This window comes from Sinohyriopsis cumingii, chromosome 7 (assembly GCF_028554795.1).
Source record: "Sinohyriopsis cumingii isolate HCF-2022 chromosome 7, ASM2855479v2, whole genome shotgun sequence".
In the NCBI taxonomy this organism is placed as follows: Eukaryota; Metazoa; Mollusca; class Bivalvia; order Unionida; family Unionidae; genus Sinohyriopsis; species Sinohyriopsis cumingii.
In genome coordinates this window covers 111,997,791-112,012,890 of record NC_142967.1, presented here as the reverse complement: position 1 = coordinate 112,012,890, position 15,100 = coordinate 111,997,791, and the positions used below count along the sequence as shown (strand labels likewise).

The following is a 15,100-nucleotide window of genomic DNA, read 5'->3' as shown; positions in this document are numbered from 1 at the left end:
TGAAAGGAAGGATCACAACTCTCGAGTATAATGGGCCACGTCTTGGTTCCAAGCCGGAAAATCCCATTTTTCCCAGGCACGTTCATCTGTCCAATGGGGGTGTAAGTCACAGCCTACACGCACATCGTCATACACGTCTTCGGTAGCTAAAAGGTGACGATTCTTTTTTTCCCGTACAGGTCTAGAAGTGTCCAAATGAAAACGCAAGGCTTTGAGCAAAATGTGTCTTTCGTGACCATTTACAGGCCCCACTTTCATGTTGGATTGGGTAGTAACGTACTGTTCGTAAAGGATCCACAAGGAATTGGCTGGTAAACGAAATCCCAGAAAACAAGTCACTAAGATACACACCACTTGTCTACCCAAATTCAACGGAAACAGTCCTTGTACTAAGTGATGGTAATCATCCACGGTTTGAATAGTGTCAATGAGTTCTTTCCATTGAATCTGTTCAGTCACTTGTGATAAAAGTCGTGGCATGGCAGCCTGTTTTTATGCTATCTTTTTTTCGGAAACAATAAATGTACTCTCTACCCAGATATCTTCGTTCCCCAGTTGTAAATCTAAATGTTGCATAATGTAACCTGCAGTTCAGAGTTCGTTCAGAAGGTTTCCTCTTCCACTAAGCAGATTCCACGTAAAAGAGTTTTGTAATCCTTCAACTCTTCTTCCTTAATTTGTTGCAGTAGGTGAATCTGGAAGTAACCAAAATTATGGACGTGTGGATTATTTGCGACCTGTAAGTGTTGAACAAGGTCTGACAACTGGAACACTTTCTCATGAATCAGTCCTCTTATAGCAAGCCACGAATGTTCTCTTGTAAAGTATCCATGATCAGGTCATACTAAAAAACTTTTTCTTGTGTGTCGGAGACAATAAGTATACTGTCTGTCAGAGATGGTTTTACTCCTGTACTAATTCTAAGACGTTCAGTCACTAACTTGCACATCACAGTTCGTTTAGAAATTTCCTCTTTCACTAAGGTGACATTGTGTAAAAGATGTTAGTATTCCTTTAACTCTTTTTCCTCTAAAATTTGTTGCAGTAAGTCTACATGGTAGCAAATAGAATCATAACAAAACAGTCCTTTGAACGACGGGATAGTTGATGAAGGTCTGTCCAATGAAACACTTTCAACTGAATTAGTCCTCTTATAGCATTCAGGTATCAATGCTTCAAACACCGGTGACCTAACGGATGTAATTGTTCTTTACGTTTGACTTGTATTTATGACCAGTTCTCGGTAAATGCATTCTCTAAACTCCAGAGGCAACCACGAATGTTCTCTTGTAAAATAGTCATTCAATGATTACTGATGTCGTCCCACTTAAGGTAAATAGTGACAAGTGGGAGACCGTCAAGGATGTTCTAGGTAGGCCGAATCTCGTAGTTCCCAGTGGTGAAGTGACACATCGCAACTGAAGCACTTGACTTTATCACAATCGACCAAGTATAAAAATCCGGCTCTGGCTAATTCTTTGGGGGCGGTCCTCCTAGATACTTAGGGCATTTTCCTTTGAACGATTGAAAACGATTTTCAAAGTTTCTGTATTCAGACAAGCGCACAGGGAACGAATATTCGTATTTCACAGGCTAGTTTCGATGAGGGCAGGGTGACATCGACAGGAGTTTGCTCAGGGCTGGATGACATCCGTAGGGTGGTAGACGTGAAAGTTGACATCCACATTTACCATGAAACCCAGTAAAGTGTCCACGATAACCAGTGGCATCACTTTCGCATCCATCATGTTTGACATGAACAGCATCACTTTCCATGATAGGATTAGTCAGAACAAAGTTCCCATGATGCATCACTGAGGTCACAGAGTGCAGCATCGCTCACATCGCAAGTCTCAGCATCGCATTCCACTTCAGAGGCCCCACACCTGAATTGTGCCTATCTGAACTTGTTTTGTGTTTCTCTGAAAGTATCCATCTTGTTCGCTTGGTCGTGGTAGTCACAATGAACTATTGATCTTGCATAGTGTCCCTTTTTATACTAGTCACAATGAAGTCTCAAGCTTGTACATCGTTCCTTTTTTATGCCTAGTTATGTCTCATGGTGAGTGGCTATCCTCTTACAACCATTTTTTATACCAACATGTCCATACGGCAAAGTAAAGTGATTGGAAAGACGGATTCGCTTCTGGTACACGATTTGATAGACTTTTTCCAAGGGTCAACTGACGATTTGGTGAGTGGGTAAACGTACAATCTTATGCGGTTCACGGTTGGTCACTTGAAACTTTTCACCCTCTCCAGAGTGCAAAACTTCTTTCAATACCCCAAAGTTCACCACTCGACTGGTACGATAATTCAGAGTCAATCCTTTCACTTTACACTCCGTGTGCACTTCTCTTTGTCCCGGTATTCGTAGCCGTAATGTTTAGGACCGCCACTCGCGAAACATAGAATCTTATCTTCGGGGTGCTCGTCTGTCCAGGCTCCTCAACGGTCTCCTTCGACGTCAGGGAGATGCTGACAATGACACTCGATGTAAATGCAACTGTTAGTGTCAAAGTACAAGACGCATTCCCTTAACAGTTCTAAAGCTTCGTATAATTTTAAGCGAGCATGGGCTGTCACGTAAGCAGCAATGATGACATTTCCAAATGCGTCGGCTTGTACAAAGTCCAGATCTTCTTCGTAATTGACCAAACTCAAATCCTCGCGAACGACGTCGACGTGTTTTATGTATTTGGTTTTGTCGTGAATCATCTGAAACTAGCGGAATGGTTCTGTCAAATATTCCGTCTTGGGTAAACACGGTCGTTGTGCCATTTTGCCCCACAAGCAATTTAACATCACTTTGGCAAACGATCGCCTGCCGTCGTTTTTCTCGATGTGATCTAAAGTGATGACTTCTTGTGCCCAGTATTTCTCTTTGAATTGTGTTTGGTCTTCGGGAGTGTGACACCAGGACGGATAGCCACTGGCTTCTTGCTTCAGTTTCAAAAAGGCATCTACGTAGTCTGCGAAAATGCCTTTCTGAGTGGGGTCACACTTGTGGTATTGTTGTATCTTGGTAAAGTGGCAAATTGCGTACACTTCTAACAGTTGATATCCCATGTCCAGAGCTTTGAACAATTCCACGCTAACCCACGTTCCCGTCAACGCATGTTCTTCCTGAGTATGCTGACAAGGCTGATCTCAGTGGCACGTTTCGGCACAAGTACGACACAAGGGAAACATCAGTTTGCCTTGACAATGGTAAGGTAACACGGGATGGTGCAAGTCCGTGGGAGGCAAGACTTTATAGTTGATCAAGCCTTCGTATTGTCGAATGTGGTTCAGGTCGATGTGTTCCGTCAGAAATCGCGGGTGTCCTGCAGGAAAGCTACAATATTTGCACACGTAAGGATACAGTGAACACACGTCCAAGCATTTGATTTTTTCTCCTTTATGTTCGTCGGCTTGGTACAAGGTGGCATTAGTCTATCCTCCGTATCATCTATCCCTTGGGGTCAGGGGGTCCACCCACTGGTAACCGTCTACGATGCGTTTAAACTCGGGATCGATTTTCAAACGGTGATCATACTCGTGTTCCCACATTTCCACCACTTGGTATCCTTGCTGTTCTAACTTAACGCGTCGCTGATAAGTGTCCTGGCACAAGCCTTCCATGGTTCGTTGTAAAAACTGATTTTTAGTGTCACGATCAGGGTACCAAGACGGGACAAACGTGAAATAAGCATCCGTTAAATTCATACACGATCTTGGGGTTTTCTAAGCCCCAGCCACCTACGGAATGCATTCTAATGGTCTTTTCATCCCCTCCGTTGCAGCATGCTAAATCCATTTGTCTTTCTTGTCGCACATGTAATGTAACCATCGTATGGCTTTGAACGAGTATTGACGTTTGACAAAGTTGGTCGTTTGAGAGCTGATGACAGCCAATGTATTTTCAGGCAGAAATCGTTTTCCGTACACTAAGGAATACACTTTGACAATGGTGCAGAGTTGAGAGGCCAAACATCCTGAGCATTTCGATCCACAGTACTTGTATCCTAGGAATCCATTGATACTGGTAATGGTATCGAATAGACATGAATGTATTTCCGTCCTTAAAGTCTTGGCCTCGAAACAACGGAGGTCCGCGATTTTTTGAGGGTGCACTTTCAAGGTGTAGCGTGTAGTTAGGACATCTTGCAATCTTTGCATCTCAGAAATGCGACAGGGTGTGTCTTTGGAAAGGCCAGATTGTTGTAGCTGGAGTTCTGCTTCATTATGTTGTTTGGTTCGGTCCGATTCTCGAATGCTCTCCCAGGCTCTTTCCATTCTGCCGTTTCTTTCTTCTTGGCATACTTTCGTCCCACCACGATGGCAGGGGCTAAACACATCTGGTCTTGAGGATTGTTAATTTGGAAGAGACTCTTGTTTGTGCTGCGAAGGTCGTTCACCAATAACACCCTTTTGCGTTGTCCGGTTGGTCATGAACAGTGTGGCTTTTTTATCGGTGATGTCAAACTGGTCGCTGGATTGTTGCATGTATTGAATTTTGTCCATAACTTTAGAAGGGGTTAATTCTGCGGGATTGTTAAACTCGATCCAAACAGGGGATTTCATACCGTTGTGTTGTATGGAAAGTCTCAAGCGATTGTCTTCTTTGGCTTGACATATTTGTTTCAGTGTGGTGAGCAAAGAATCCCACATCTCGGTGATGAACCCCTCTGCTTTCTCCAACGGTATGTCGGACTTGAAATCTTTAAACTTCACCCTGTAAGTGTAAGCCGTGGATATAAATTTTCTAGAAGACCACTTTTCTGTCTCTCGAATATGATAGTACTTTTCATGGTTGACTAAGGGTGGTGACGTTTGGTTAGGTAAAGACTCTCTGGGCCTGGATTCTGATTCAATCATGTCATCTTCAAAATCACTGGCATGAATTTGGGCCAGGACTTCAGCGATGGTACGAGGCGATAGATCACGTTTATTCCTCTTACTTTCGTCTTTCTTCTCGATTGGATTGGATCGTTTCATCGTGACTGCAAAAAGTCAAACAGCTACATGCGAAACACCATGGGTCACTTTATATCTATTGCAGACCAGCATATATATAAAGGGTGTGTTTCTTGTCCTTCCACTATTCGTTTCACTCTCAAACTGAACAAAACAATGGAAGAGACTACACAGATCGAACTTTTCATCAGAACATTGCGAGGGGTCATCAGAAAACTTTCTTCAGACAAGCCGACCGACATTGGTCTTCAGAATGCCATAAGAAACAAAAGGAGCTTGAAGAAGAGAGAAAATATGGTGAGAAAGAAGAGGAAGAACCTAGAAAGGTCAAGAAACAGAAGCAGGGAAGAAAGTGAGGATGAAGAGGATGAAAAAGTTTTAAAAGTGATAACATTTAAAAAACCGAGAAAATGAAAACAGAGAAAGAAGAAGCCTATGAACTTTTTAAAGTGCTATGTTGTGTTGTGAACTGGATTGTACAATTTGTTCAAAAATATACCAGTCCTAAAACGTAAGTGTCTCTTGGTTTTGATTTTTAGAATAAGAATCTACAATCACACACTCAACCATTAACACTTACCATAAGGGTAAAAGAAGATTGTTTTTATAAAGTTTTAATTGACGTTGGCAATTGAAATACTATCTCTTTTCGAAAGAAATGGGTGTCCCTGAAAAGGGTCTTTGGGTATTTGTTGATTCAAACAATCAACTTTAACTGTCTTAAGCCTTTGCCACTGCCAAGGCCTACTTCTGGACTGCGTACTGTCGATGATGATTTGGTAGAAATCATTAAGGGTGGTACGGCAGGCGTAGTCACAGGGTTGGGTTGTTTTGCTCGGGAAGGTCTTTTTCTCTTCGGTCGTAACAACGAAGTCTGATACATTTGTTTCAGACTTCTTAACTCCGCTAAAATGTCTAACAGTACCGTGCGCGTTTGACTTTCACGCCCTTTTTTCTTTTGCTGCTTCTTCTTTCTTTTATTTTCTTACCTCTTCTTCTTGCTGCTGTTGCTGTAAAAGAAAAGCTTGTTCTGCTTCCTTTTGCTGCTATATCAATTTCTCCAATTCTTCTTTCTGTCTCTGTCTAAAATTCTCCACGTGTGGTAAAGAAGGAGAAGGTGGCGAAGGTACTGATTCCAGAACAAATTCTTGGGAGGTAAGAAAATTCACAAAATCCCAATTAACCTCTTCTGGAAGTAAGTCCAGGTTCTCATGTTTGACAACCGTCTCATGGATTGACTGCGCACATACTCTAGCGCTTTAATATAGGGAATGTGACGTCACAGACTGATCTCTTCGGATTGGACGAAGGATGACTGAATTTCGTAAATCGTGTTTGGATCGGGTCAACAAACTGAATCCATTTTGATCCTCCCTTTCCCTATAAATAACCGCAGTTCGCTGCATTCATTCACCTGTTCTCGTCACCAAGATGTGGACCAACGTGGAATCCTCTACTCTCGTCTCCTCAATGCTGTTTCGGTCTCACTTACCAATGTATGTTCGATCATCGTGGACCATTGTCAGGATGACAGATACAAGCACGTGGAAGAGAAGAACATACGTTGAAAGGCAAGGTTGTTTAAGGTCTTCAATTTACCGCACAGAAGTGAGACAAAGTTTAAGGAAAAGAAGAAGACCTAAGTATTGCCCTCTTTGTTAACATGGAATAAAGTTAACATAAATCCAAAAGCCCTTTTCAGGGCCATGCATATGCCTCGAAAAGAAATTGTCTTGCTTGCCTAATTTCTTTTTTAAACAATGTCTATTTTATATTGTCTGTGTTATTTCCATCTCCCATGTTAAATTCCCCTTGTCCCCAACGGCCATATAAAATTTTCCCATGTTAAATTCCCTTTGTCCCCAACGGCCAAATAAAAGTTTCCCATGTTAAATAAGCATAGTCTCCAGAATGTCTCGACTCTATTTCAACATGAAATTCCCCTTGTCCCTAGATCGCCCCACATTGCTACTAACCTGACGTCTTTTAAGATTTGTATATTTATATATGTATACAATTCACTGACTACGAACAGTTCAGAACTACTATACAATTTGCCTGAGCGCTTTCAACTTTCAATGAGTCTTTTTTAAACAGAAATAAAACAGAAAACATAGTTGTGCTTGCAATACTTTACATGACTGGTGAGGATGCTAGAAAAATAACATCCTATATATCGATACAAAGCTTTGTTATAATTGATTGCATCAACTAGGAAGATTAACCATTATTTTGCTACATCAATAATTAAATTTATTCCCTCTTGATATCTCTTCATTCAAGTACTGACATTATAATGCTTGTAAAATTACTGTGCTATGTCGTCTTGTCATGCGTGTAAACTAAGATATATCAGTCTAGGCTTTAGTTAGTTTTTGTCCGCATTAGAAAATGGTGACCATTATTTTTATATTTTGCGTCTTCGTATCCTAATTGATTTTATCCAGTACATCAAAGTGGTTATTTATCAAATTGCGATATATATAATATGTAAATTGCATTAACGAAACAATATGCCTTCCTTTTCCCTTGCCAGGTTTAAGATAGATTTAAAGCAATTCCTATCGTTCGTATTTCGTTAAACTCAACGGTGAAACATTTTACAAAATATTGATACAATACTGTCATTATTTGCTTATCGGTAACATCAAGACGAACAAGAGAAGAGAAATGATAAACGCAAAATGGTATTGAAATAACAAAAGGTTACGTAAATGTTTCTTTAGAATTAAAACCTAAAATTTTAATATTTTGCCTAGGTTTCTTCAACTTGGCTGATGATAATGTACACTAGTCTATATTGAACTACAAATGACGAACAATATTACCATCTGATTTCAATTTTATATATGTGTGACCGTAAATTATATCCAGGATATTTCGTCTTTTGATCAGTAGCAACAGGTGTGTGAGTGACTATTGAACAAAATGGAAGTGAAGTGTGCATCCAATTTGTATTACTTGCTACATTTCCCTCTATGATTATATGTTATATTTATATTTGCATTGTATATTTGGCCTTGTCCTAATTGAGTTTCTCAGTGTACCTGACTAGGACATTGATTTTCGAAACAACTTAATACATAGCTAATTTATCTCTGTTACTATAGATTCTATAAAAAGATCAGTATCAGTAGAGATAAATATAAATGTTCATCTATATCAGAGTGCAGGTTTTAAAAAAAGAACTGGGATGTTTTTTATCTGCTTTATTATAATATTAGTCATTGACTTTATCTTGCTGACAATTTTGAATATTCTGAAATTCAACTCATGACCCTCTTCCTGGTTCTGTTATTATGTTTTGTGTTTTGATATATGAAAATATTAATTTAAGAATTACCAATGCTTGCATTAATATCTTCAGCAGAATCGGTCCTATTGTGTTCATTGTTAAATTTTAGTGGAATTGTTTATTCCCTATTCTATTCATTTAAATTATAAAGTGCTCAATAGTTTTCCTGGACTGGAATATTACTTTCGAAATATAGTGCATTCAGTCAAATACATCTTGGATTAGAATACTGTGGCAATCAAAAGATTGTAGGCACATCACCACACTCCTGATAACTAGCAGATTAGCATGTTACAGACTGTATAAGCACATTCAGTATTGGAACTTATTTGGTATACCTGTGGAATTGAATTGAAATTCTATTTATTTGTACTTGTGATAGAATTTGTTCACAAGGTAGTTTGTATTCACAATGCTGTATTCTCTTTTGACAATTTACTTTTTTGCTCTAGAAAACAGACGTATTTTTTGTTGAATTTTGCAAAACATGGTTTTGATCTGTTACGTTGTTTAAGACAATATAGTCGAAGAACTTATTTAAATGAAAATGTGCCTCCTATCACTATATAATGATTTTATTTACTTTTATATAGGCTTCTTGGTTGAAGCCGCTTGGTTTCAGTGTGACTCCTTTTAATTCCTGGTTTCCAAACTCCAGTTGGGGTTGTGAGCAGTTGCGATTAGTGTTACATTACTGAAAGTATGGTCAGAAGAAAAAGATTATTCTTGATTTATTTCCTCATTCAATCAGATATGTGAAGAATTATTCTGGACTTCATTCTGCACTTCATTCCGTCTTATTTATAATTCAAATAGATATGTGAAGATTTATAGCTTTTCAGTTTCTAGGACATATGACATGTATCCTGACTGCCACCCTGATAACCAATATGTATATAAAATCGCCCAGAAAAACTCGACAATCGGGGAAACTTGCACACACTAATGTTAATCCTCCTGAACAAACCAATAATATCCTACATCAGATCAAAAGCCTCAAAGACATCCTTGCACGAAAGACGTTAACGCCAACCATAAGACAAGACACCCTAGCAAATCTGATTCCAGTGGGTATAAAAAGTATAAAATCTGTTAATATAAAATAGAAGCCAGTACATTCTCTCACGCAGCAAAAAGGAACATATATGTTCCAAACCGAACTGGCAAAATAGAGAAGTTAATCTATCTCATCGCATATTACATCTATGGACAGAATTACAGTTGCAGAGCCCTACTCAGCTGTGGCAATATCATCATTTTAGTTTAAATTTAGAGCTAGATGAGTTGTCAGCATAAAGTAGGTCAAGATACTGCAACCGAAATCTAACCAAGACAGAAAATGTACTTAGGCAAGTCTTTTCTGTTAGACTGACGTTTATTCTGTGACAGAAAATTAAATCGCAATTTGACGCTGTGTTGCAAGATGGCGTAATATAACTGTCAGTATATACCTTAAGTTGCTCCAGTAAGTATATGTTACTGCGTTTGAGTGGAAAATATGACCGAGCGTTTTTTTTACTGAATAATATTGCACGACATTTGGAGTGCAGGATTTGTAAAAAGAACGAGTTTATATTTTCCAAAAGAAACACAGTAACTTTTTATGATATTTTTTGTTTTCCTATCTAAGGCTCGATACTAAAGGAATACGCCACAAGAAACAAAGTAATTGAAATACATTCAATTACTTTGTTTCTTATGGCGTATTCCTTTATTATTGAGCCTTATATAGGAAAACAAAATAAATAGACAATCGTCGATTCATTCATGTGTTCATTTTCACTATTAAGTTTTGTTCTATATGTGTTTCGTCTACGTCATATATCATTGATATGCACGTGTCATATTTCAACATGTTCAACTAACATCACAGCCCCACTAACCCTTTGGGAAATCATTATAGCATCCAAAGTCAGACATCAATAATCGAAAAGTAACAAGAAAATGCCAGTCTAATTATCCAGAAAGGTAATATCGACTGAGTATGCCTCATAGCGCCTGACACTCATTACCTATCCGATGTCTACCCTTTTAACTACAACATTGTAGCAATACATACCTTCTAAGCGAAATATATTTTAAGATACATACTTTATTATATAATACATGCAGGGATATGTTCTTTCAGAAATTGAAATAAAACAACATTACATTTATGGAACAATAAGGCTTGTTTTCCCGAACCCTGGTCCGTGTGCATGCCAACGGTCAAAGTCCGTTATTTACATATAGCCTTTTCGTTCTTAAATATAATTACTTTTGATATATTTACAGACGGTCCAGGTAACAGCACCAGTCTTAGCACTCAGTCATCGTTATATATTGTGGAAGAGGGCTCCAAAGCACTGGATATATTCTGCAAGGCCACGTGTAATCCACATTGTTCTTATTATTGGCAACGACACAACAAGACGATAACGAATACAAGCAGTCTTGTACTGGGTGATGTCGCGAGAAATAATTCTGGACTCTATACTTGTACAGCTTACAACACATTTCTAGGGCAGACGAGGAAATCCACTGTATCAGTGAACGTGATTATAACATGTACGTTTCAAAACAATCTTCAGATCCTCTTATTATAATGTGTTTTTGTGAATCTCCATGAATTTACCGTTATTTATAGTATAAGAAATAGTACAAGTTGTTCCTTAAATGATGAATGGTTATTTGAAAATAAATCATAAGATGTAATTGACAACTGATACTGTCTTAAGTTTGAGAAAGATGAACAGTGAATTAAATTAAATGGATAAAGTTAACTTCTACACTTTACAGTAAAATATAATTTTAAGAGAAGCATCTGCGATTGCAGTTGAAACATATTTTGTAGCAGGACATCGGTATACATTTTTGGAACCTTATTGCACAAACGCTAACATATTCGACTCAGTTTCAGTCGTTTAAACCTTACTATGTATGTTTCTGATAAAAAAATTATTTTGTAAAGTTTGTTACTGCTTAACTGAGATTTTTTTCTGAAGCCAGTAAAAACCATGCATGATTGAAAACTCGCCAAATGAATGTCATCGAAAAGTTATCGCTGGTTCACATAAACTGCAAATACTAGAATAGGAAATTTCTACATAAGACAAGATGTAAATATTTCACTGTTAAGTTCCAAACACTTTTTGAAATTTAATTGTCATCAAAGAAAACTAATTTCAGTGTTGGGAAATATATTGTAAAAGATCATGTTGAAACATCTATCTAGTATTAATTTATTTTTTCTTGACATCGAAAGGATAAATCATGTTGTAAATAATCTTATGTTGTGCCAATATATAAGTAATATTTAGGGAATTAGTAGATGGATATGAACAACAACGCCAAATAGGTTGCAATGTGTTACGGACATTTTTTTAATGATTCTGACAATGAAATAGTATTTTGCTTTTGATGGGTACCATTTTAAATGATGCCGACATTTACATTAAGGAGCTAGTATTGTACTCATAATGATAAATCAGAAACAATATTTGCATGTCTGCATTCCCAGTAATATCTTTCAATTTCATATTTGTTTGCTGTTCGTATATGCATCAGTTATATTTATATTCAATATCATTGCTTGAACTTTACTAGTCAAGAACGTGTTACTTTACCACATGATTGATTTATATTTGTAAGAAGTCATTAGACATTGACATGTCTCAATGGAATATGGACACGGAACTTGAGACAATGAGCGTGTACGAAAACATTGCTTTTCTGCAGACTAACTTATCCTGACGACGCCTACACGAGATAAAGCATTGCAGAAATAACTTGTTCTTTGACGTCTAAGAGCACAAACAATAAAATCAGTTTGCATTTAATGTTTAATATATGATTCAATCATGATTTGAAATTAAGCAGTTTTATATATTCTTATAGATAAACAATGACAGAAGCTTTCACAACATGATTGTTTTAATTTACAGGCGCCCCAGATGTAATGACTAAATTACATGGGTCAGCCATACTTAATACATCTGCAACATTGGAATGTACACCACAGGGAGAACCATCACATTACACATTTCACGAATGGATCCATATGGTAGGAGAGACAGAGATTAGGAGACTGAATGGGACCCTTACGGGAAATTCCTCCACCGTCACCTTGTCAAACATCAGCATCCAAGATCTGGGACTATATACATGCACTGTGAACAATTCTGTCACTGGTCTCAATGGACATCTAAACCAAACAGCTTATACTTATATATATATATTCAAGGTAAGGGGCTGAGTTTTGTTTTCACATTCCTCTCATAAGGAAAATTAGGTTGATGAATAGTGAAGCGATGCTAATAAATAGGTCTTTATCCTAGTTTTCTATTACATTTAATGCGATTATAACAAAACAATATAATAATGGTAACTGACTCACTGGATTTTTATTTGCTCCTCCCATCATCACTTTTTGAGTTTGAATGAAAACATCTGAAGACATGTTTCGGAAGATTTATTAATCAGCTTTTCCGCCTTTTGATAGCAAAGACGATGCTATAAATATAGCGAAAATTCTCACTATAAGCCTACAAAATGTTCTTAATAAACAAACATGTCCATTTTAATGTCACGTGATGAAAAACACATGTCAGTCTCCTCGAAACTAATATTGTTTATAATTCAGATTGCGAATTTCCTTTTGCTCGTTTCAGAAAAGAGATCAATTCCAATTCCTTAAGATATCGTAGCCTATTTGTACGCAAAGAGATTATTTTACTTGCCATTAGCAGGAACATATTGAATTCCTTGGAATACGATATGAATTGTAAGGTTATCTTGCTGAAATATCGATTTATCATTGATGAAAAGAACGGAAACTGGTATTGTGTCTCCGTTTTTTCACAAGCAAAGTTTAATATGGCTTTAAAACGAACTTGAAGAATGCTATGACAATGATGGGCAAATATATTTCATTCAACTAAGTCACATAGTAAAGCGAAATACAACAAGTTTTGAAACGTTCAACGAAGATTGCGTTTTCCAGGAATACGAAAGGGACACTTCCAAGAAAGGAACTCATATTATTGTGAAATAAATTCCAAAATGATCGTAACATTGTACCATAATTCCAGAGGTATAATATTCGAATATAATTACAATGTTGTTCCGAATGAATTCCAATCTGCAATTTGCTGATGTACCAATATCCTGGAAAAGTGTTGATGTGCTAATGGTCTCGATGTAACACAATGATACAGTCTACAATGTCCTTGAAGGAATTCATTCGCAATAATTTCAAAATAATGTTTTAGTCAGAAAAGAATGAAAAATTTGCGATTCTAATGAAATACATAAATTGTCTTAAATTATAACTGAATATTAAGAAATGATTGATTCCAATAAACTGGTGTTAATATACGAATTGAGTATATATATATATATATATATATATATATATATATATATATATATATATATATATATATATATATATATATATATATATATATATATATATATATATATAAGAACTAAGAAACAATAAGATAACTAGGGTAATGGGCATATCAAATTCCTTTCCATAACATTTTAAAAGTAGAAAAGGCAACCTATTATCAAGGTTTGCGTCAAGGGGAATAGCAATGTCAGGAACGAAAAATATTCCAGACAAAAGAATGTGACCTTTCATCAGATAGGATAGATTTCGGAAGGCCAAGCTGTGTTAAAAACTTAATCCAGACTTTTACTTTTTCTCAAAAGGAATTTCCTCTGGAAATCTCATGGAAGGATACATTATGTTATTATTAATTTCCTACATGGTTTGTCAAATGTACGAACATGTTGCAGACGATCCTTACATATTTTCTGATTGGGGTTTCCTATCATTTAACAAATATGACAAAATCTACAGTTTTGAGAAACATCACTTTTAATTTTTGGCCAATAAAAGTTATCCTACTTATAGCGATAAGTCTTATTAACTCCTAAATGACCAACCTAGGAAGTTTCATGGGATAGATTAAACATTTCTTGTTGATATGACTTTGGAACAGACATTTAAAAGCTCACTGACCACGCGTCATATGGACCTCCAATGTACACAAAATAACCAACTTGAACTTGTGTAGCTTCAGATTTGCTAGTAGCCCCCTGAAACAAACAGGGGATCTCATAATTTTGTTCATGTTTGATAAAGAGTGGCCTTCGTATGTCACAGTGATAATGATTGAAAGAATGAGTAGGACGATGGAATCTCTTTTCCCTTAATTGATCAATACTAGGGACAAATGTGACCTGATAAAAACTGACCAATAAATGTGCCAGTTTAAGTAATAATTTCCTGAATAACATTATTCTCAAAGCTGGTTTTGCTATAGTATTTATAGCAACACAAGCAGGGTAACCATTATATGAATTAAAGATTTCTTTTGCAGTAGGACCAACAAGGCTTTCCAGTTACAAGCACATCACCACAACCTTATCTCCACCTAAGCCATTGCCTAGATATAGATAAAAAAATATTCATTGCGTAACGTATTCACTGTTTCAAATGTACAGATCCTGAGACTAAATGTGATGACAAGCTTGCACAATGGAGAGGAACCTTAATGTATCCGAATTCTACTTCCTGAATAAGAACAAACATACTAGAAGAAGACTTCTTTGATAAAGATCAATTATATGCTCTTGGTCATAAAAGACTAACATAAGTCAAGGGTCTATTAATATTGTAATATGAATAGGCTTGGCATAATCACCATTAAGTGATATAGAACCGTTTGACATACATTTTCCATAATTCTCCATAATAAAGTCAAACTGGAATTTGTTATGACACAACCAACGAATTACTTTCAATCCATGACTGTGACCATGACATATTAGAAACTTGAGAATTTGTGATAGCTT

The 15,100-nt window shown here is 36.8% G+C and overlaps 1 protein-coding gene across 1 annotated transcript in view; it reads left to right on the top strand.

Moving 5' to 3' along the window:
• LOC149795941 (B-cell receptor CD22-like) overlaps positions 1-14,800 on the top strand; it is a 52,953-nt gene extending 38,153 nt beyond the window's left edge. Inside the window, exons 6-8 of the mRNA XM_089963896.1 lie at positions 10,529-10,801; positions 12,178-12,476; positions 14,750-14,800. Of these exons, the coding sequence (XP_089820022.1) occupies positions 10,529-10,801; positions 12,178-12,476; positions 14,750-14,800 (623 nt within the window). The remainder of the gene's footprint in view (positions 1-10,528; positions 10,802-12,177; positions 12,477-14,749) is intronic.
• Positions 14,801-15,100: the final 300 nt, after the last annotated feature.